Source organism: Helicoverpa armigera, chromosome 15, assembly GCF_030705265.1.
Source record: "Helicoverpa armigera isolate CAAS_96S chromosome 15, ASM3070526v1, whole genome shotgun sequence".
Taxonomy (NCBI): Eukaryota; Metazoa; Arthropoda; class Insecta; order Lepidoptera; family Noctuidae; genus Helicoverpa; species Helicoverpa armigera.
Window position 1 is genome coordinate 6,661,658 of NC_087134.1, and position 19,882 is coordinate 6,681,539.

The 19,882-nt window shown below is 35.3% G+C and overlaps 5 protein-coding genes across 6 annotated transcripts; 3 read left to right on the forward strand and 2 right to left on the reverse strand.

The window, feature by feature from the left end:
* Positions 1–5: 5 nt before the first annotated feature.
* Positions 6–6,523, reverse strand: LOC110370632 (gamma-tubulin complex component 4 homolog). Its single transcript, XM_049845159.2, has 12 exons — positions 6,309–6,523; positions 6,078–6,210; positions 5,547–5,835; positions 5,115–5,295; positions 4,451–4,659; positions 4,200–4,326; positions 3,818–3,974; positions 3,362–3,502; positions 2,846–3,020; positions 1,570–1,771; positions 979–1,142; positions 6–570 (listed from the first exon to the last, which is right to left on the reverse strand). Exons 1-12 carry the CDS (start codon positions 6,366–6,368, stop codon positions 408–410), a joined length of 2,001 nt encoding a protein of 666 aa, XP_049701116.1. The 5' UTR covers positions 6,369–6,523; the 3' UTR covers positions 6–407.
* A 180-nt stretch (positions 6,524–6,703) lies between these two features.
* LOC110370631 (uncharacterized) lies at positions 6,704–11,566 on the forward strand. The gene is made up of 7 exons (XM_021326524.3): positions 6,704–7,213; positions 7,361–7,544; positions 7,633–7,820; positions 7,905–8,108; positions 8,217–8,507; positions 8,593–8,782; positions 8,872–11,566. Exons 1-7 carry the CDS (start codon positions 7,078–7,080, stop codon positions 11,015–11,017), a joined length of 3,339 nt encoding a protein of 1,112 aa, XP_021182199.3. The 5' UTR covers positions 6,704–7,077; the 3' UTR covers positions 11,018–11,566.
* An 11-nt stretch (positions 11,567–11,577) lies between these two features.
* On the reverse strand, positions 11,578–13,850 carry LOC110370633 (lipoma-preferred partner homolog). Its single transcript, XM_021326527.3, has one exon. The coding sequence runs from the start codon at positions 13,491–13,493 to the stop codon at positions 12,054–12,056; it is 1,440 nt and encodes a 479-aa protein (XP_021182202.3). The 5' UTR covers positions 13,494–13,850; the 3' UTR covers positions 11,578–12,053.
* A 213-nt stretch (positions 13,851–14,063) lies between these two features.
* On the forward strand, positions 14,064–17,390 carry LOC110370588 (tRNA selenocysteine 1-associated protein 1). Of its 2 annotated transcripts, none has more exons than XM_021326465.3 (6): positions 14,064–14,213; positions 14,953–15,084; positions 15,374–15,602; positions 16,049–16,269; positions 16,767–16,935; positions 17,205–17,390. In XM_021326465.3, the coding sequence occupies exons 1-6, from the start codon at positions 14,181–14,183 to the stop codon at positions 17,324–17,326; spliced, it is 906 nt and encodes a 301-aa protein (XP_021182140.1). In that variant the 5' UTR covers positions 14,064–14,180; the 3' UTR covers positions 17,327–17,390. The 2 variants fall into 2 exon arrangements, with proteins under 2 accessions (XP_021182140.1, XP_021182141.1); XM_021326466.3 differs by having other exon boundaries at positions 16,806–16,935.
* Positions 17,391–17,539: 149 nt separating this feature from the next.
* LOC110370589 (tRNA selenocysteine 1-associated protein 1) lies at positions 17,540–19,758 on the forward strand. The gene is made up of 6 exons (XM_021326467.3): positions 17,540–17,721; positions 17,945–18,076; positions 18,151–18,379; positions 18,483–18,700; positions 19,132–19,300; positions 19,588–19,758. The coding sequence occupies exons 1-6, from the start codon at positions 17,689–17,691 to the stop codon at positions 19,707–19,709; spliced, it is 903 nt and encodes a 300-aa protein (XP_021182142.2). The 5' UTR covers positions 17,540–17,688; the 3' UTR covers positions 19,710–19,758.
* Positions 19,759–19,882: the final 124 nt, after the last annotated feature.

A 19,882-nucleotide genomic window follows, 5' to 3' on the forward strand; every position in this document is an offset into this window, starting at 1 on the left:
TTTGATTTTATTTTATTTTTCATATTTAAACAGTATAAAAGTTATTATGACAATTATATTAGTCAATGTAATTGAGAATTACGATATGATATTCTGATTATTGGATTAAATCTAAAAAAAAGTTGTAAGTAAAGAGAATATGTACTGAAATAAATAAGTGTGACATGTATCAATCATCCTATATATTTGTGGTTTCCTGAACATCCCATCATCGCTTGAATGCTTTAGGAATTTAAATGATTAGCTGTTTTCCCATGGTTTCAGTCTACTGGCATGGTTACTCAGGGATAGTCTAGCTTCCCCAACAGTGAAAGGATTTTCGAATCGGTCCAGTAGTTCCGGAGCCTTAAATGTTTTTTCTTTAATATATTAGTCTGGATATTAATTTCCATGTTTTGATCTCAGGATCAATATCGTAGCATGTTAGTGACGGATTGTGTTAACTGCGCTTCGCCGCTTAACCAGCGATTGTAGTCGAGTCTCATAAGCAACCGCGCGAGGTACACCCCACAGGGACGATCACGTAATGATACGAGCAGCTGCATCAGTTGCTTCACTAACTTGCTGAACCTGAAATAGGTTAAATATTAATTATATGTTTTTTTAATAACTAGATTTCGCGGTTGCGCCCTCTGCCTGAGCTCTGAATTGTCATCAAATCTGTTTAGCTGATTCGGCTTTTAGAAGTGGCGAATATATACACAGTCACACACTTTATAAGTGTGATTGAAAAAAGTAAAAGGAAGTGATTCGGTGGTAAATGGGGTCAGATCGGCACACCTACATAAAAAAATGTGAAAAAATGGGCCAGTATTTTACAAGGAGCGACTGCCTATCTGACCTCCTCAACCCAGTTATCCGGGCAACCCGATACCCCTCGGTTAAACTGGCTTCTGACTACCCTTAATTACTGCCAAGGATGCGACACAAATCTAGTAGTATATTTGACTAAATAATAATATTTAAAACAGTACTAACCGATCAGAATAGCCCTTGATATAGTAATCTTCAGCTTCTTTATCGGCGACACTGTCGTTCATCCCGCAGAAGGAGTGGCAAAGCTTGAGCAGTTCCATTATATTGCAGAACACCGGGTTGTTTAGCGCGTCCGACGTGTCGCCTGAACAGTCGCTATCGCCAGACTGAAATATGTTAAAAAAATGGTTCAGCCAAACGTGAGACAATCGCGCTCAAAAATTTATACAGGGCAAACTGAGAATTTCTTTTTCAAACCGGGTAAATTATATAGGTATTAATAAATAGGATTAGGATACAATATAAAGGATTGAATTAATCGATGGCGAAGAGCCCAGAACTATGTATACTTTAGCATAAATGTTTTTGAATTATTACGAAAAATAAATTATAAATACACAATAATATGTTAAATTCTAAAGTAACTTTGTCTGTCTGGCCGGCTACAAAACTACTGTACCGATTAAGATGAAAATAATATAAGTACACAGATAGTCAACTCTAGAGCCTGAGAATGGACATAGGTTAGGTACTTTTTATCCAAGTGCGGGAAAAAGTGCCTTCGGTAATGTAGAACTGCAATCTAAAACTTACCGAAGTAACAGTCAAGAACGACTGGCTCAGTATATCAGCTAAGAAGTTGGCGTGTGACTTCTTTAGCTTCTCAAAGTCATTGGTCTTCTGCACAGCGTCCATGAGACGGGAGAAGTTGGTCTCGAGCACGTCGGCTTGCATGTAATGTTGTAGGTTGTCCATCAGGAACATTAGTTTGTTGTGTAATTGGCACATTGAGAAACTGGAAAATGCAAATTCAAAAGGTAAACATTTTCAATCTCGGATAGCTAAGTATAGATCGGACTTGGTAATGAAAATGGTAAATTCCGAGAAACTCGCTAACGGAGGGTTCCGTACTAATACCGCAAGTGCGGGTGCATCTCGCGAACTAATTTTGCCCATTTGCCCATTTTCACCAACAAATACCTCAATAGGGTATTTTAGTCTAGATGAGAAAAAAATTTAAAGTGTATTACAATGATTGTTTAGAGGAAAAGCAATCGGGAAATGTTAGTTTCACTTCGTAAGGTACATAAATATATTTTTTATTGCAGTTTAAAGTTTTTAGGTTTTTTTTATCTGTCTTTGAACACTACGAAATGTCGCCGCCATGCTAATGACGTCATTACGGTAGTAAACAACTTTTAACCAAGTGTTTCTCATATTTATATCCACTGGTACTTGAATCCATAATTTGTCTGGTGTTTTTACACTAGTGTTCTCACATTCAGAAACAACACACCAACGATACGGAGCATAATTACTCATTATTAAAATTTTCAATACATATCAAAATATGTATTACTGACAGTAGCTGTAGCTGTAGTTTGTTTACTAACGTAATGACGTTATGACCAAAAAACAATCATGGCGTCCGTTGTGTGCCGCGTTTTCGCGAAATACGCGCGAAATTTGAAATTATGATAAAACAATTAATTTATATTCGTACATAACGTGAGAAAAATTTTTTTTTTAATTTTTTAGAGATATATTAAGACTAAAGAATTTATTTAAGATATATTTCAAAAATGCATGTAATACCCTATTTAGGGATTCCCGAGAGCATATAAGGAACACTTAACACGAATTTCATTTTCACCAAAGTTTAACCACCATACCAATATCTATAAAACCGTAAAAAATCACGAATGCTGTTATAGCGGCAACAATAATACATCATCTATGAAAATTGCAACTACCTTACTATCACGGACATACTACGGACAGCAAACTCATGGTAATAAGGCGTACATTCGAACACCTTAGTTTAGGTACAATCTTAACTACATGGAACATAGTTTATAAATGTACATACCTAGTAGACTGTTTATAAGTCTTCCACAGCGCATGTAGGTCGTGCTGCGTCTTCTTAATCCTCAGCAACAGTCGGAACATATCGTTATATCTCGCTAGTACTTCAGGCGTGAACAACAGATGTAGTGGCCATTTGAAGTCATATTTCAGGATTATGCTGGACCAACCATCCGCTACTGTAAGTAAATGTTTGTAAAAACTGAAATATTGAGGTATTTTGTTTGTTCAACTGCCACCAGCGGGTCACTTCTCGCACCCGGATAAAAGTAGCCTGTAGCCTTCCTCAAGAAATGGGCTATCTAACACCGTAATAATTTTTTAATTCGAACTAGTAGTTCCTAAAATTAGCAACCTCCATAATATTAAATAAGGATTAGATGGTGGTCTATAGTTGACCAACTCAACAAAATCAATATTTATCGATATCTTTGACGATCGATTCATTTTCATAAGGCAGTTGGAATGTAATGAATTAGAAAATACTGTATGAATTTTGCTGTTGAAGTATTGTACATACCAGTAGTACTATCATCTTCAAAAGTGGTGTTATTCGATATATTTGGCTTCACATAAGGCAACTCGAAGCTGAACTTTTCTATGTCAGCACTGTTACTTAGAAATACTGCTCTTGCGGCTAACTGGAAGGCGTGATTCATATCTGAAATGACATTTAAAAGAAATATCATATATCTGGAATAAAAAATCTTTTCAAATCCGTCCATTGCCCCAATAAGTAATGGTTCGATTTCCGATACACCCGTGCATCGGAGAGCACGTTAATCAGTCCAGCTCGTGATCTCTCTCCGGTGGTGTCGGATTGTCGCTCATCGCGCTATGAAAGTGAAGGAATAGTGAGTGCACCTGTGTCTGCGCAAATGCTTGTGCACTCTCATAGGTCCTGCAAAGCTGTCTGATTTCCTAATAAATAAATAAGAATTAATTAACGGTTCAACAATGCTATGTGAACATTTACCTCTTGTAGATGTCCTGGCAGTAGGCTTATCGAGCATGTGAGCAGTAAGCCTTAATAGCTCTAAGAAGAGTTCACCTCGACCAAGCAAGTAGAAGTCTTTCATCAATCTCAACTCGTGGATCAACTGTGCCTCTTCAACTGCTACTGTCCAGAGATGCTGGGAAAGTATAGATAAATATAAAATAGAAAAAATGCTTAGTAATTTAGTAATGCCACAGTTTAAGAAAAAGATTCCACCATATTTTATTAAATGGTTTTATTCCGCTCCAATGATTATCCATTTATTCCAACCACTTTTAACCATTCTCTTCATTTAAGACTTGATGTCTAAAAATTGTGTGAATTTGTGTGAGCTGAAAATAACGAATATATCTGATCATACCTTAGTAACACATTCTTTAATTTCCCTGATAACTCCTCTGAGGTTGCACACCTCAAAAACTTCAGGATTTTTCAGTTTTTGTAACTTCTCATGGAACTCAGCTTCTTTTTCCTCCCAAATCGTGAACCTGGCAACAACCAAATTCATGGTGTCAATCTCAACATATTTATTAAGTAAAAATTTTGAACAAACAACTGTAGGCTGAAGAAATAATAACCAATCTATAAAATAATAATCTTTCTCTATATTACCTTCTAGATTCAACTCCACACTTTTGTAGAGGCAATAAAGTCCTGCTGGCAGTGAAGGAACTATTTTTCTTGACCTTCTTGGGGTCAAAACCAAATAGGATGATTGTTTTGCCTATAAACAATATCTCTTGTGCAAGCGAGAGTGGCACAAAGTATGGTATCATGCTTGGATTTAGTGTGTAACCACATTCTAGAGTTGTGTCTTGTAGCTGTGAAAGAAAGAACAGTTTTTCATAAATGCTTCTTTTATAAACAAATAGTCAATTATAACATGGGAAATGATAAATCTGGAAAAAATAAACAGTGCATTTATTTTTAAATCAAATAGTCTGAGAGTATGGTAGAAGAAAACATGCTGCACCAAGCCCCAAATAAAAATTGGGATAAGGGCAGGAAGATCATGACAAGTCTTAAAATATCAATTTTTTAACTTAACAATTCAAGAAATAAAATCTATACTAATACTATAAAGCTGAAGAGTTTGTTTGTTTGAACGTGGTTATCTCAAGAACTACTGGACAGATTTGAAAAATTCTTTCAGTGTTAGATAGCCCATTTATCCAGGAAGGCTATAGGCTTTTTATCTGGGTTCGTGCCGTGGTTCCTACGGGATGCGGGTGAAACCGCTGACAGAAGCTAGTAACTAAATATATTAAATACTCACAGCGGAAACCAGTGATTTATCACAAGTATTAGTTGTGGAGGGTGAAGACAGGAATGTGTCGGAACTGTTCTGAGACTGATTGTGCAGTATAAAGAACTCTTGGTATGGATCCTTCAGTTCACCATATAGGAGCCATGTGCACAACTGGTTTATAAACACTTTGTTGACACATGAGAATATCCTGAAATTTATATTAGGGTTTCTTAAACCATCAAGACAGGTTACCTCTAATATTCAACTAATAAATACAAAATGTATGTATGATGTTAGTGCCAACTGCTGGATGTATTTTGATGAAACTTGGTATACATATAGCTTACATGTATTTATGTATATCAGAATAACATGTAGGCTACTTTTTATCCTTCATAGGAATTTTTATATTTTGTAGTAAATAGCTCCCTCGGGTATTTATTGTTTTTTTAATATTACCTTACAATAGCTTCATGCACCCTTTCATTGCCGTTCAATATATACTGATGCAATAAACTCAATATCTGACATCCAATCAGTCTCCGATGTTCAATTGTAGTAATAATTTTGTTCAAAGTGTTGAAGAGCCCTCTAAACTTTTCCACATAACTGTATACAAATGACAGTGTGTAGTTATGGTTGCCTATAACTAGGCTCTCCACCTCCATAAGGTTTTGTTTGTAAGACTGTAGTACTTCAGAGAAACCCTCACTCAAAGCTTGTGAGTACAAACCACACACCTTCACACCTGGGGAACAATTCAGTCAAAAAGTTATGCTTAGTCTTTAGTAATCCATACTCTTTGTCTTTGTTGTTTGTTGCATCTGCTTAAGCAGATGTACTGATTCAAATAATATTTGGCATGGAGAAAGGTAGAAAGTAGCTTAAACAAAGAAAAGGAGTACATAGATCTTGGTGCAGGACATATATCCCTCAGGTTGCAGGTGAAGTACAGGGCTAAATAATAAATTTAATTTTAATAGTTCTTACCTGCATTACTCTTTCTGGAACGAAACCCCGTAGCTTCAATGAAAGATTGGATTTTGTGGTGATTCTTAGCAACATCATTAATCCTAGCAAATATTTCTGAATCGCCATGATTAGCGTATGGCACTACTTCGTTCTGAAAAAAAAATTAAATATTTCAGCAATAGTACCTACTGTTCAGTTTTGTAAAAATAAGAATTTAGGTATTTCAAAAAGTTTTTATTAGGTACTGACCTCTTGTCCTGCCGGAATATGGGAACAGTCCCAAAGTATTAATAGCGCGTCGTGGATCATATTTGTTGTTTTTTCACTGGATAGCGAACATGAAATATATTTACGAAGCTTTTATGTATCATTCATCTTGTTTATTTATTTTTTTGAAATACTGCCTGCCTGCTTTTGCGAAACTTCAAAAAACAAAATTGAATGACACTGACACCCAGATGTTGTAGGCAGATTAGAAATGAAGTCCAGTTTTTTTTTCGTTCATCACATTTAGTCGATTTTGAGCAAAAGTTGTCGAGTTGAGGTCAACTGCAGTGGCGTACAAGTGCAACCGGCATAAATATTACGTATATATGCATAATCCATGTTTTTAGGGAGAGTAAAATTGCATATAACTATTTTGGTCACTAAAAGAGGGTGTTACTACATGTAGTAAATAGATTTTTATAGGGGCAAAGAACTGTCAGTTCAAAATGTATTGTTTGTCTATTGCAGAGAGCTTATTATGGGAGCTTACAAGTTTGACAACTTGCAAAACAAAAAGCATGAACTTTTGTCTGCGCCCACGCACGCTGTGCTTTGACTTGCGGTTACAGCATTGAACTAATATTGATTGTATTGGTTTGTTGAATTTGACACAGAAGTGATCTCGGTGCAGTAGATTATGATAAACAGTAAAACATAAACTATGAATACAAGAGTCGGCCAAACGGTCTAAATGAAGTTGATTTCTTTGTTTTGAATATGTGTAATGATCATATTATAATGATCTTTTAGAATGGCGGAGGCTTGTAGATTTGGGAACCATAACATAGAAAGTAAATCATCAAACAGTCAAGATGAAAACTTTTGTATCGTCCATGTTATTTGTGTATTTATATCACTTGTAACGATCTTAGCAGATTTAACGACAGGTGAGAACTATAAACGGGTTTTTATGTTTAGACAGTATTAATGACATAAAACTATTAATTGTTTTTTTTTCAGTTAATATTTGAATTTACGTCGCTTATAACAGTTTTGTATTGAAATAAAAATTCTAATATTTTATTATGTTGCAGATGTAATAGTTTTTGCTGAATATTGTAAGGATGGACATCTTTATTGGGGGTTTGGTACATTGATTTTTATTGTTACTCCGAATATTCTAATAAATATATTTTCGATAAGGTGGTTTGTTACTGATCAAAAATCAAGTCTGCGTCATTGGATTACCCATATATGTCTCGTTGGTTTATTAGAAAGGTACAGTATAAATTAAATAATGTTTCTATGTTGTATACCTATAAACAATTTTGCCCCATTTGACAAATGTGTACATTTTCTATTTCAGATACATCATATTCTTGCGCAAAGTGTTCGTCTGCAAAAACTTAGAATCTATAAAAACTCACAAATTAATTTCCCAGAGAAATGATCTAAGTTTGTTACACTTTTTATATATTTTTATAGGGACTGTGCCACAAATAATTTTGCAAACTTATGCAGTTGTTACTTTAGATGATAATTATTATACAAAAGGTATTTTATAAATATTTTATTAAGTTTCCTTGATTTATTATACATTCAATGTGCTAGGTTTTAAAAACAGTTTTATATTTTCAGTGTTTGCTCTAGCAGCGTCAATTGCCTCTGTTATATGGGGTTGTGCAACATACATTTACAGTATTACAGCATTTTCAAATGAAAATTTCAGTTGGAATTCATTATTATTGAAGTTGATATGGCATTTCGGGATGTTAATCGGAAGAATACCAGGAATTTTATTATTTGCTATAATTTTTGGAATATGGACGTTAATACCATTAGGTAAGATTTAACTGAATGTGAAAGTGTACAAGAATTAAGTAAAAGAATTTCTAATTTATTCAATCAGGAATTATGTCAGGCTACAACTTCTGACTTCTGTATTTTCAGGTTTGCACTGGTTTGCAATGACATTCTGGATTGTTGTCCAGAAAACTACTTTCTGTCCAAATAAGTTAGAAGAAACCCTATACAACGTCGTCATGGGCTTTGTGTATTGCTTCTGCTATATAAATTTGAGGGAAGGACATACAAGATATCGTTTGATGTTGTTTTATACATTGATGATATCACAAAATTTTGGAAGCCTATTTATATATGTACTTATTTCTGATGCTGAACGACAAAAGAAGCCATGGTCCATTGCTGCCGCAATATGTATTTTATTTGGAACAATCGTTGGTATGTTTGTCATTAAATAAAGTTTTGAAGAAACGACTGCAATTGAGCGTGGGCCAAGGTTTATATATATTTTTTTATATTTCAGGCATTCTTTCAATGATATTATACTACAGATACTTCCATTCTACTGGACCTATTTCATGGAAAAGCGATGACATAGAACTAAATAATAAAGTAGACATGCAAGAATCAAATAATAAAAAAGGAGGCAGCCTAAACCACGTGAGGTCATTCAAAAGTGCAAAAAAGAATGAGGAAACTGAAGCAACTTCCAGGTACATACCTATTGTGAATACTCAATAAAAAAAGTGTTGATCTTGATGAAATTTATTAAACTCAATCAATTCTGTATTTTTATTTTCAGTAAAGATACAACAACGGAACAAGCTCAGAAGCAAGAAAGTGAAAATGCAGATAAAAAGTTTTTATTAGAACATTGGATAGCTAGATCTGGTTCACCCACATTTACATCAGCACCTATAGGAAATAGCAGCTTAGAGGCTTCTAGTATAGAATTTTATACTGTGGAAAATACACCACAATTGGTATTGCAAGATGATGAATACAAACCTAAAAACAACAAGAAAAGAGCTATTTGCTCCCCAACTGAGTTAACTCTAAAATTAAATTCCATGGAGAATTTAGAAAGCTCAATAGATGAAATAACTTCGAGCAATTTAAACTTGCACAAGAGAAGAGGAATATGTTCCTCAGACGCATTGCGAGATGACTTAACCAATATTAATTTGGAGGTTTGTAATTTAGTTAATGAAGAATTCATGAAGATGTTGAAGACTGACAGCTCAGAAATAAGCCATGATACAGACGGTTCAAATAAAAAGACATCTTCGGACTCTATTGATATGGATTTAGATTTAAGTTTCAGCGATATAAATAGCTCCGACATAAACACTTTTAACGAAAATATTGTGCAAAAGCTATGTTTGAGTGCACTTAAGAATATAAAAGTTGGAAATCAAGATGCAGATATCGAAAACATTCAAAGAATAGCGTTGGATATTCTTAAAGAAATGTACGCCAAAAAGGACAAAAATAAGAATGGAATAGGTACAGATTTATTTCCATCTAAACCACGTGAGTTAGATACACCTACAGAGATTTTATCAGTTCATGATTATGAAAATATCTGCGCTGTAAATATTGCTAGAGAAGCTTGGGGCTTAAGATCTTGGAATGGATATTCTGACATAGAAAACTGGCTCCACGATGGAAGCGTGGTAAGAGACAGAAGACGAGATACTTTAACTTCAGGAAGTTCTGAAATAAGTAGCTGTATTTCACAAGATCTTAAGAACGCTATTTTAGCCGCACCACCGTTTCCTAAAAAACCACATACTTATTCAAACGTATTTGTCAAATTCGATAGGACGAATCAGGACGATTATGCGAATACGTTAGTTTCGCATGATGATACCTTCTTAGCAAAGCCGTGCATGACTGATATTAGCAAAGATCCAAATCACTTAGAACCAATAATGGAAGAATTAGACGATCTAGGTGATATCGATCCTTCAAACAAAAAGAGATTGAATTCAGAAAGTTCTTTAGTTGCAACTATTGATGAAATTCGTAAATCTACAGTAACAAATTCTCCAAGAAATTTATATCATAGGAGAGAACATTTGTGGGATTCACCACAATTCAATACATCCACAAAAATTGATTTGAAACAAGCATTGTGGAAAGAACCTTCAAAGTTTGATCCAAGCAATATAATGGAATCTCTGCCAGAAAAGGAAAATTGTATGAACATGGTCGACAGATCAAAGTTTGGCATGATCAAAAAAGAGCTGAATGTTTCAAATGTATCATCAACATCAACAGATTTACATGGAGGAGAAAATGCTTCTGTTTACAATAAAAATACAAGACGTCGTCAAAAAACGAATTCAAGTAATATCAAGCTACAAAGCAAGAAAATCAACATTAAGCCTGAACAAAACCAACACGATTTGTCCAATAAAGATATTGACTTTTTATGGCAGCTGGTTTCAGAAAGTTCTGCACCTAATAATTCTAATGAAGATTGTTCTTCTAATAAAATATCAACATCTTTGCAGTCGTTGATACAAAAAGATGCCACGATGCCGGTAGTTAATACATCAACTTCGAAATTATCCAATGTAAAGAAGGGAGCGAGAAGTCGACCACGACGAAAATTTTCCATTTTAAGAGAAAGGTTTGAGCCTAGGATCAATTTAAATTCTGATGAGGAAATTTTATATCGCTCATGCGAAATTAATCAGCCTCAATCAGATTCCAGCGTAATTCATGTTAAAAACCAATTTGACCCAGAACAAGGAGGAAGGACAGTGCCAAGAAAACAAAATTATGATAATTTATCTTTTGAAACTAGTGAAAGTCTTCCAAATGCAGCTGTAGGCTGCGATTTAGTTATGTCAAAAAACATTAAAGAAAAACGATCTTTATTCATGAAACAAGTTTTAAGCCCACCAAAATTTAATACTAAATTACGACATAAAGTGTAGTTGATAATAAACACTGTAATAATATGTGACTATTTAGTTCCTAGATATTTTTCTGTATTTTATTTCTACAAGGAATGAAGTCAATGTGAACATAGATCTCAGAATGAGTGTAGTCATTTTATACTACGTACCAATAAGTTACATTTTACACTACTTATTAAGAAATTTGCATTGATTAATACCGCCATGTATGTGACCGCCATATCAGTCATTGGATACCGACAATCAATAGATACCTTGAGATTGGTTCATTTACATAGATTTTAGGAGTATCTACCTACTTTAATAGTTAGTCTGCTTAATGTGATATTAAATTCAGAGGTTTTGATTATAAAAATCATAACGATGAATTTGTCTGTGTTTTTCCATGTATTTGTGATAATATTTAAGTAACATTATGCAATTGTACACTAAGACATATCATGAACTTGCCTATGTTTTTGTTACTCTTTAAGCCAGTATTTTATAAGTTCTATACTTATGGATGATTTATAGACTTAATAAATTTTATTAAATATGTAATTTAACTACTTGTTCCGTATAAATAAAGAACACTAAAATATATAAGAACATTTATTAAAGAAAAAAAAGCTGCCACAAAACTACATTATAAATAGGTATAGTAAATACAACATAGTCAATATGTAAATGATTTTACAGCATTCATAATGCTTCATAAATAGAAGATACACAACAGTATAGTCGCGATTATCACATGCCGCAATTATCATAATAACCAATTAAAATATTTTCCATTATTCACTAACATTACAATAAAATTGACAAAATATTACTCTGATTAACAGTCTTCTTATAGAATACAATGGCTCATAATATAAATAACTACTGTATATATCACTAGAAAATATGTAGGTATTTACTAATCTAACAAATAAAATAGTCATATAAAAATCTTATAATATCCATAAAAATATATAAGTTACTATTAAATGTTATATAAGCATTTTCTGACAATTAAAAGGCTATGCTTACATGAGGCTACATAATATTTGAAATATAGTTAGATTGCAATAATTTAAAGATCAGTTGTCATAACATTTGTAAGAAGACGGATACGATGCGCGTTACAGTTTCGACAAAGAATATGATCATCAAGTGGATAACATCCCCGGCCTTCTGATTCCGAGGACAGAAGGAGCCCACAATCCTCGCATCGGTAACATCTGACGTGAAAGCTGCGGTCCAAAGCTACCACGCGTACAGTCTCTTCTTCGCCTTCTTCTGGCATTATTGGCAACTCACAAACACAACAACGCGGTGCAAATTTCTTATGGAAATCTTCAATACAATGAATTTGATTCATTGCATCCACTGTGAATGGTATTCCATCCAGACTTTTGCCACACACAACACAAGTGAAACAATTAGGGTGATAAGGCTTCCCTGTAGCACGCAAAATCCGATCTAGGATTGGCATGTCGCAAACAGAACATTTCTCTAATGTTTCATAGTAATCAGTTTCACAGTATGGCTGACCTTCCACAGCATAAAATGGTTTTCCTTGTAAGTTCACATTGCAACGGTGGCAACAAAAGCATGTGACGTGATACATATTTCCCATGGCTGTGCATCCGGAACTTTCACCTATAACTTTACCGTCGCATTTAACACATGTTCCAAACACATCTAAGTCTTGACTATCAGTAATAGATTTTACAAGAAGATTAGTTAAGGCATCAACCTCTTCTTCTTTATGAAGCGGTGACTTGCTTGTGTTAGACAAGTTATTACGATAATTGTGCATGGAATTAGATTGAGATGACAAGTTGCTGTGAGGACGTGGGTTAATAGGCTCATAAAGTGACTCATATGTTGATGATTGGGAAGCTCCATATTCAGGAAACTCGTTCTGATAAATGGGCGGATAATTTGGCCTTTCCTGATTGTAATTCAAGTTTGCCGTGGCTCTGACTAATTCACTGTAGTTAGAACTTACAGGTGATGGTGGCGGCAAATACTCATCATTGTTTTGGCTTCCATTGTAGGGTTTTGATGTAGAGATCGCAATCGATGGCGGTGGAGGAGGTGGCGGTGGTGGCGGAGGCACTGGAGGCAGGTTGTCATTGCTTCTGTATGGGTGTATATTACTGTATGTTGCATTGTAAGCCTTAGACGGCAAAGGTAAGTTTTGTCTATAGGCATGGTTGAATGTTGACAGATTTAATTGGTTAACATTTGCGTAATCTTTATGAATGTGAGGACGCGTATTACTCGGGAGTGTATTGCTACTGCTGTACATTGTATTATTGTTGGTCGGTGGCATGATCATCGACGAATATGATGGCTCACAAATAGCACTCACGACAGCGCTGTGCGGAACTTGAGGTTGAGCTTTCTTTTTTGGCGGTACAGCTGGTGGAACCTTTTTAACTTTGCCGGAAGTGTTTAAATCTTTAGCCATTTGTAATTCGGCTAATTGCTTTTCCAAGGCGTCAATGTTATCAAGTCGTGACATTTCTGCAATATTATTGACCTGATAATGAAATAATGGCAAGTGAATGTTAAAACTTTACCTTAGACTTTTGGAGATGTTTTATAATTAATACTTTATGGAGTGATCACAATTAGTTACATATCACATTCACTTTATACATTTTAAGATTAAGAAAATGCTTTTCTTATCTTGAAATCCACTTGCCACTTGTCTTATTCACCTTGCTTTGGTTCGATGATGACATCACTGTGACATGACGTTCATGTTCTCTGTTTGCATTGCACTTCAACGTCATTACACTTTCAGAGTCCAAAACGATTACTTACTGCAGTTTTGTGCATTCGTACTGCTATTCCGGAGGAGCACTTTAAAACTGAAAGACTGAAAGAAATACTCAAGATAGCTTAATATGAACGTAAATAATGAAGCTAGTGCATTAAATATTTTTATTGAAATGCATCGCCATAAAGATTTAGTCGATTATTAACGTATCTAACAATCCCACTTTTGACATTATCTGTATTTATATAATTTTGTGACAGGTGACAGTCTACATTATTTGACATATGACAACGACATTTTGATGATTTTGATCGATTGCAGTTTCGCGTCGTTTTGTTGTGAAAATTTTAGATCACACGTTATTGCATTGTTATTAAAAATTACTTATTTTTCATTAAACTAATAAGAAGTTTCAGCTGATAAATCATGGCTATGCAATGTCAGCTATGGATGGGCAGTGTAAGTGTCCATTTATTTCTAAATTTAAAACCTCAACTTCAACGTGAGCTTAGTAACATTCATAGTTATAAAGGACAATGGGCGATTCCGGTCCAAATGTCCACCACGAACGAGACCTATATGGCTAGTTAGCCCGTTAAATGTAGAACATTTTTGTTATGAGAGTAAAAAAAAATATAATGCCAGAAAAAAGTTATAGCAAAATCAAATAAAACATTTTATAGATTTTTTCAATTTCAATTTTTGAATTACGATTAGATTTTCGTACTTTCTGTTACTTCTGACAAAATAGAATTGTTCATTATAAGAGAGAAGACACCACCATTTACATCCAACTTTCTTAGATCCAGGAACCGCTGAGTATATTCAAGCACTTCTGGCGCCTCAATTGGTTAGTGATTCGTACATCCATCGGGCAAAAAAATATGGGCTATTTGTATGCAAATGTGTGTTACTCATCTTAGTTTTAGATAAAATGCGGAAATCTTAGTGGAATAAAATAAAAAATAATAACGATAACATACAAAAACTACCGAAAATTAAGAATACGGTTTTGGCTATAACTTTTTTTCGGCATTGTTTTTTTTTTACTTTCTTAGTAAAAGTTACTCTAAATAAAGTGGACTATTTAATTATATAGGTCTCGTTCGTGGTGGACATTTGGACCAAACTTCATACATTCTTGCCCAATCTCCTTTCATTAGCTAATAAATAGTAAACACAATGTAATTTATTGCAGTTGGAGCCCAACATGACCGAGAGCTTCATAATGGCTGCCTTCAATCGCATGGGACCGCGACCACTAGCAGTAAAAGTCATGAGAAATAAATTCACCGGCGAACCCGCTGGTTATGCATTTGTACATTTTCAGGTAATTGTAAAAAATTTACATAAATCCTACTAATGTCATAAAAACTATAGATGTTTCCTACATTACTAAATGGATTTTGATGAAATGTTGCAGCAATAGGTATAGCTTATACTTTTCTTTTGGGGTGCCTTAGGAATAAAAATAGATGAAGCTTTTGGAATAGCCAGTGCCAGTATGTGAAGTCAAATGGGTGACTGCAAAGCACGGCTATTTGGCAGAATTATAACTGAGAACTTTACCACATTGTCAATAAAACATATGTATGTAAAATTAAAATATGCTATTGCAGACGGATGAAGAAGCAATAGATGCTATGCACAAGCTGAATGGTAAACCAATCCCGGGAACATTCCCAGTGGTGAGGTTTCGGCTAAACACTGCATCACGGGAAGCTCGTGCAAATATGCAGCAAGAACGAGTATTCTCCGTGTGGGTTGGAGACCTGAGTCCTGAAGTTGATGACTACTCGCTTTATAGGGTCTTTGCATCAAAGTATTCTTCCATCAAAACTGCTAAAGGTGTGTATTTTCCAATCTATCCAAACACGTACAGTAGTATTTTAAAGTCAAAAGTCTTTTTCAATGGATATCATTAATTGTAAACTTTATATGCGTAAGCAATTGTAAATAAGTTGTTGGTGTGCCTTGTAAATAAATGAATAAGTCATGTAAATCTTGGAGGAGTAATATTTTGCCATGCAAATTTCATAATCGATGCCAGCATGTAGGTCTTATGCATGTGCAGAGACACAGGGCAGCCACTATAGAAAGTGCTGCATAGTGAAGTGTGGCACTGCACCTTGTCCGTGTGATTGTTGTCCTGGTGTCTATCAGCCTGTGTATGAAAATCAAATCAGTGCTTCTTATTTTTAGGAAGAAGAAGTACTTAAGAAAATAAAAAAGAAAAAAAAGAACATTTTTCATTCCATTCATTTTGTCGTAACCAAATTGATTTTGTCTTTCAGTTATTTTGGACAACTCTGGCTACACAAAAGGCTATGGTTTCGTGAGATTCGGCAATGAAGAGGAGCAAAGAAATGCATTATATGCCATGAACGGTTACACTGGGCTTGGCTCAAAACCTTTGAAGATATGTACTGCAGTCCCAAAGCCTAAGTCTGAGACCAACTCCAGTCAGAATCCGTCTGCGGCTTCAACACCCAATTCTACATTCAGCAGTGGAACAGTATGTAATTAATTGACATTTTCTAGCTTTAGTTTATAGAGTGTGAATGCTACACAATGTGCCGTGTGCCCTTTTATATGTTGATTGTTACAGTGAGCTTGCTTTACAGCACCAACAGTGGCATGCCGGTACAGGGAACTGACGAATGAAGCAAAATAAATAAAGAAAAAGTAAAATAGCAGTCAAATTGAAATCACTGGCATAAAATACATGTTTTTGCAAAGTTTCATCTAATCTATTGTCAGTTGTTCTCCTCCTTCTTTTTGGTTTTAATGAATCTTACATGTGCCAGTGTTTTTGATTTTCTACCTGACTAAATCTGTAGGCCTACTGCTTATTGCTTGCAATCATAAAAAATTCTGCATTGAGAACAAGCTTGCATCTTTACAATGTTCACTGCAATGAAAGTTAAAGAGAAGCGGCCCAGCATAAGGACAATGGCTTGACAGATGAACAGTCAGGATGTTGTACATGTAAAGTAACATTTCACTTTATAGGAGTACAATCAATACTATGATCCGTCTGCATACTGGCAGAACTATTCAGCGTGGTCTGGCTACTACGGGCAGGGCGAGCAGGGCGCGGCCGCGGCGCAGACCGTGCCCGTCGCTGACGTCACGCAGCCGCCCGCCGCCGCCAAGCAAAACGATGAACTCGCATTAGTTGGTAAGTTCACTTTTTTCATACATACATTTAAATGTATAAAATAGCCGCCTACTAAGTGACCAAGTAGGCTCGCGAGGAACCCACCTGCTGTACAGTTTTGCGCGCTTCTGCGCGCATTACTTGTGAAGCTCGCTGATGCAGAATCAGCAATACGCTTTTGGTACGTGAATGAAGTCGAATGTATACATAGGAACTCTAGAGCAAAATAAAACGATGCAATTTATGCAAATTATTATGGACTACTTACATTCCTATTTTTTTATTTATAGAACACAAGAAAGAAATCGACGTCGACCAAATGAATCAAGAGTTCCTAGACCCTGAGTTATCACTCTGGGACTGTCTAGAAGAGTCGCAGTGGTTCCCACAGGAACTTGTAGAGGCGCATTAGTTATTTATTATTATTTAACATTAAGGATAGATTAATAATTTGTAAATAAATGAGTTTGCATTTATATCTTTGCGGTATTATTTCTTTATCCTTTTCCTAAAGGTTTTTTTTAGTAAGACATGTCCCAGAAACCGGTCAAACATGGTAGGTACTTTTATGTTTACATCTAAATAAGATATACTGGCTGGTCTGTTTTTGACGGATGACAGATCCAGTGATGACAACAATAATTATGACAGTTCGCCATGGAAAACATTTTGTTTTGTTTGTAAATAATTTGGACTGCTTGACCGCTCTAGATTTGTGAAAATAAGATAGGATTTTCCAATTTATCCATAAATAAATATTTTAAATCTCCAATTATGGCTATGCAATGTCAGTTATGGATGGGCAGCGTGAGTACAAAGTCCTCGTTAAAGAAACAATCCCATAAATTCTGGATAGAATATTTCTGTGCTAAGAGTAAATAAAAATTTAGGACTTTCTATCTTTAGCTTCCAATTGATCTGTTCTATCTTTTATACTTGCAGAGCACACATTCTATTTTCATGTTAATTTAATGACACAAATCTGGTAATAAGGGTAACAAATTCTATGAAAATTCAAATTTTCTTTTAGTTGGAGCCCAATATGACAGAGAGCTTTATTATGGCTGCATTCAATCGCATGGGACAGCGTCCGCTAGCCGTAAAAGTTATGAGAAACAAATTCACTGGAGAACCAGCAGGATATGCTTTTGTACATTTTCAGGTACCATCAAATTATGGTCATATCTTAGAAAATATTCAATTTAAAATTCACTATCGACATGAATATTTTAACAGACTGATGAAGAAGCAATAGATGCTATGCACAAGCTGAATGGTAAACCAATCCCAGGAACATTTCCAGTGGTGAGGTTTCGGTTAAACACTGCATCACGGGAAGCTCGTGCAAATATGCAACAAGAGCGGGAGTTTTCTGTATGGGTTGGAGATTTAAGCCCTGATGTTGATGACTATTCACTCTATAGAATATTTGCATCCAAATATTCATCCATAAAAACTGCTAAAGGTACATTTTGTTTCTGTCAATATATTCTAAATGATCTGATTTTTATACAATTAGAGTTATTAACAATTCCTTGACCATAGAAGTTGAGAACAATATTTTTCAGTAATTTTGGACAGCTCTGGCTACACAAAAGGCTATGGTTTTGTAAGATTTGGCAATGAAGAGGAGCAGAGGAATGCTTTGTATGCCATGAATGGTTACACTGGGCTTGGCTCAAAACCTTTGAAGATATGTACTGCAGTGCCCAAGCCTAAAGGCAATAGCTCCAATCAGAATCCATCTGGTCCCACTACACCTAATTCTACATTCAGCAGTGGCTCGGTATGTGATTAATTGACAAAGGTCTAGAAAATGTTAGTGTTAATGTTGTGGATGCTAAATGACAGTTGCTATTTTAAGCATATGGACATTAGGAACTTTGTTCACAGTACCCAGTGGGAGATAATGAAGTGGGATAAGTATACTTAATTTAAAAGTACATAATGAAATTAAAATCATTGGCAAAAAGCATGATTATTTTGTTTGTGATATTATTCAAAATATTTGATACTGCTTACCTGTGTAACCGGTGCTTGACATTTTCACCTTAAAATGTAATCCAAATGCCAGCGTTCTTCATTTCCTACCTGACCACATCTGCAGGCCTACCGCTTGTTGCTTCAGGACTGCTGGAACAGCCTTCCATCAGGACAATGGCTTGACAGATGAACAGTCAGGATGTTGTACATGTAAAGTAACATTTCACTTTATAGGAGTACAATCAATACTATGATCCGTCTGCATACTGGCAGAACTATTCAGCGTGGTCTGGCTACTACGGGCAGGGCGAGCAGGGCGCGGCCGCGGCGCAGACCGTGCCCGTCGCTGACGTCACGCTGCCGCCCGCCGCCGCCAAGCAGAACGATGAACTTGCATTAGTTGGTAAGTCTTTACTAGGTATAATAATAGGGATTGATTATCCAAAACTCCAATCAACTTCAAAGCCAGTAATTTCAAGTGTTATTCAAAATTTTTCATAAATACCCACATTTTCTTCTAATATTCCTTCGGGGAACATTATGTTCAATTGCTTAGAAATGTTGGCTTAGCTTATACGATGTTTTTATAAATGACGCTAAATAAAGCCAGTTGCAAAAACGCTAATAAACTATTCATTGCCATTTTCCTGATGCTAAAGTACCAAGTATTTTAGAGTACTTTGTTTGCAGATCATAAGAAAGTCATCAACATCGATGAAATGAATGAGGAGTTTCTGGACCCAGAGTTATCACTATGGGACTGTCTTGAAGAGTCCCAGTGGTTTCCCCATGAGGTCGTAGAGGCACATTAGTGGTTAAGATAGGCTAGTCATTTGTAAATAAACATTTTTTATTACTTAAGTGTCTTGTCTGTTATTCTGTTGTTTTTTTCCTCTAAACATTTAATTCGTCTGGGTCCGGTTGTGCAGAATCTTGGGAAATTGAAAGCTATGTTGTCAATGAAAAATGACTACGAAAATTATTA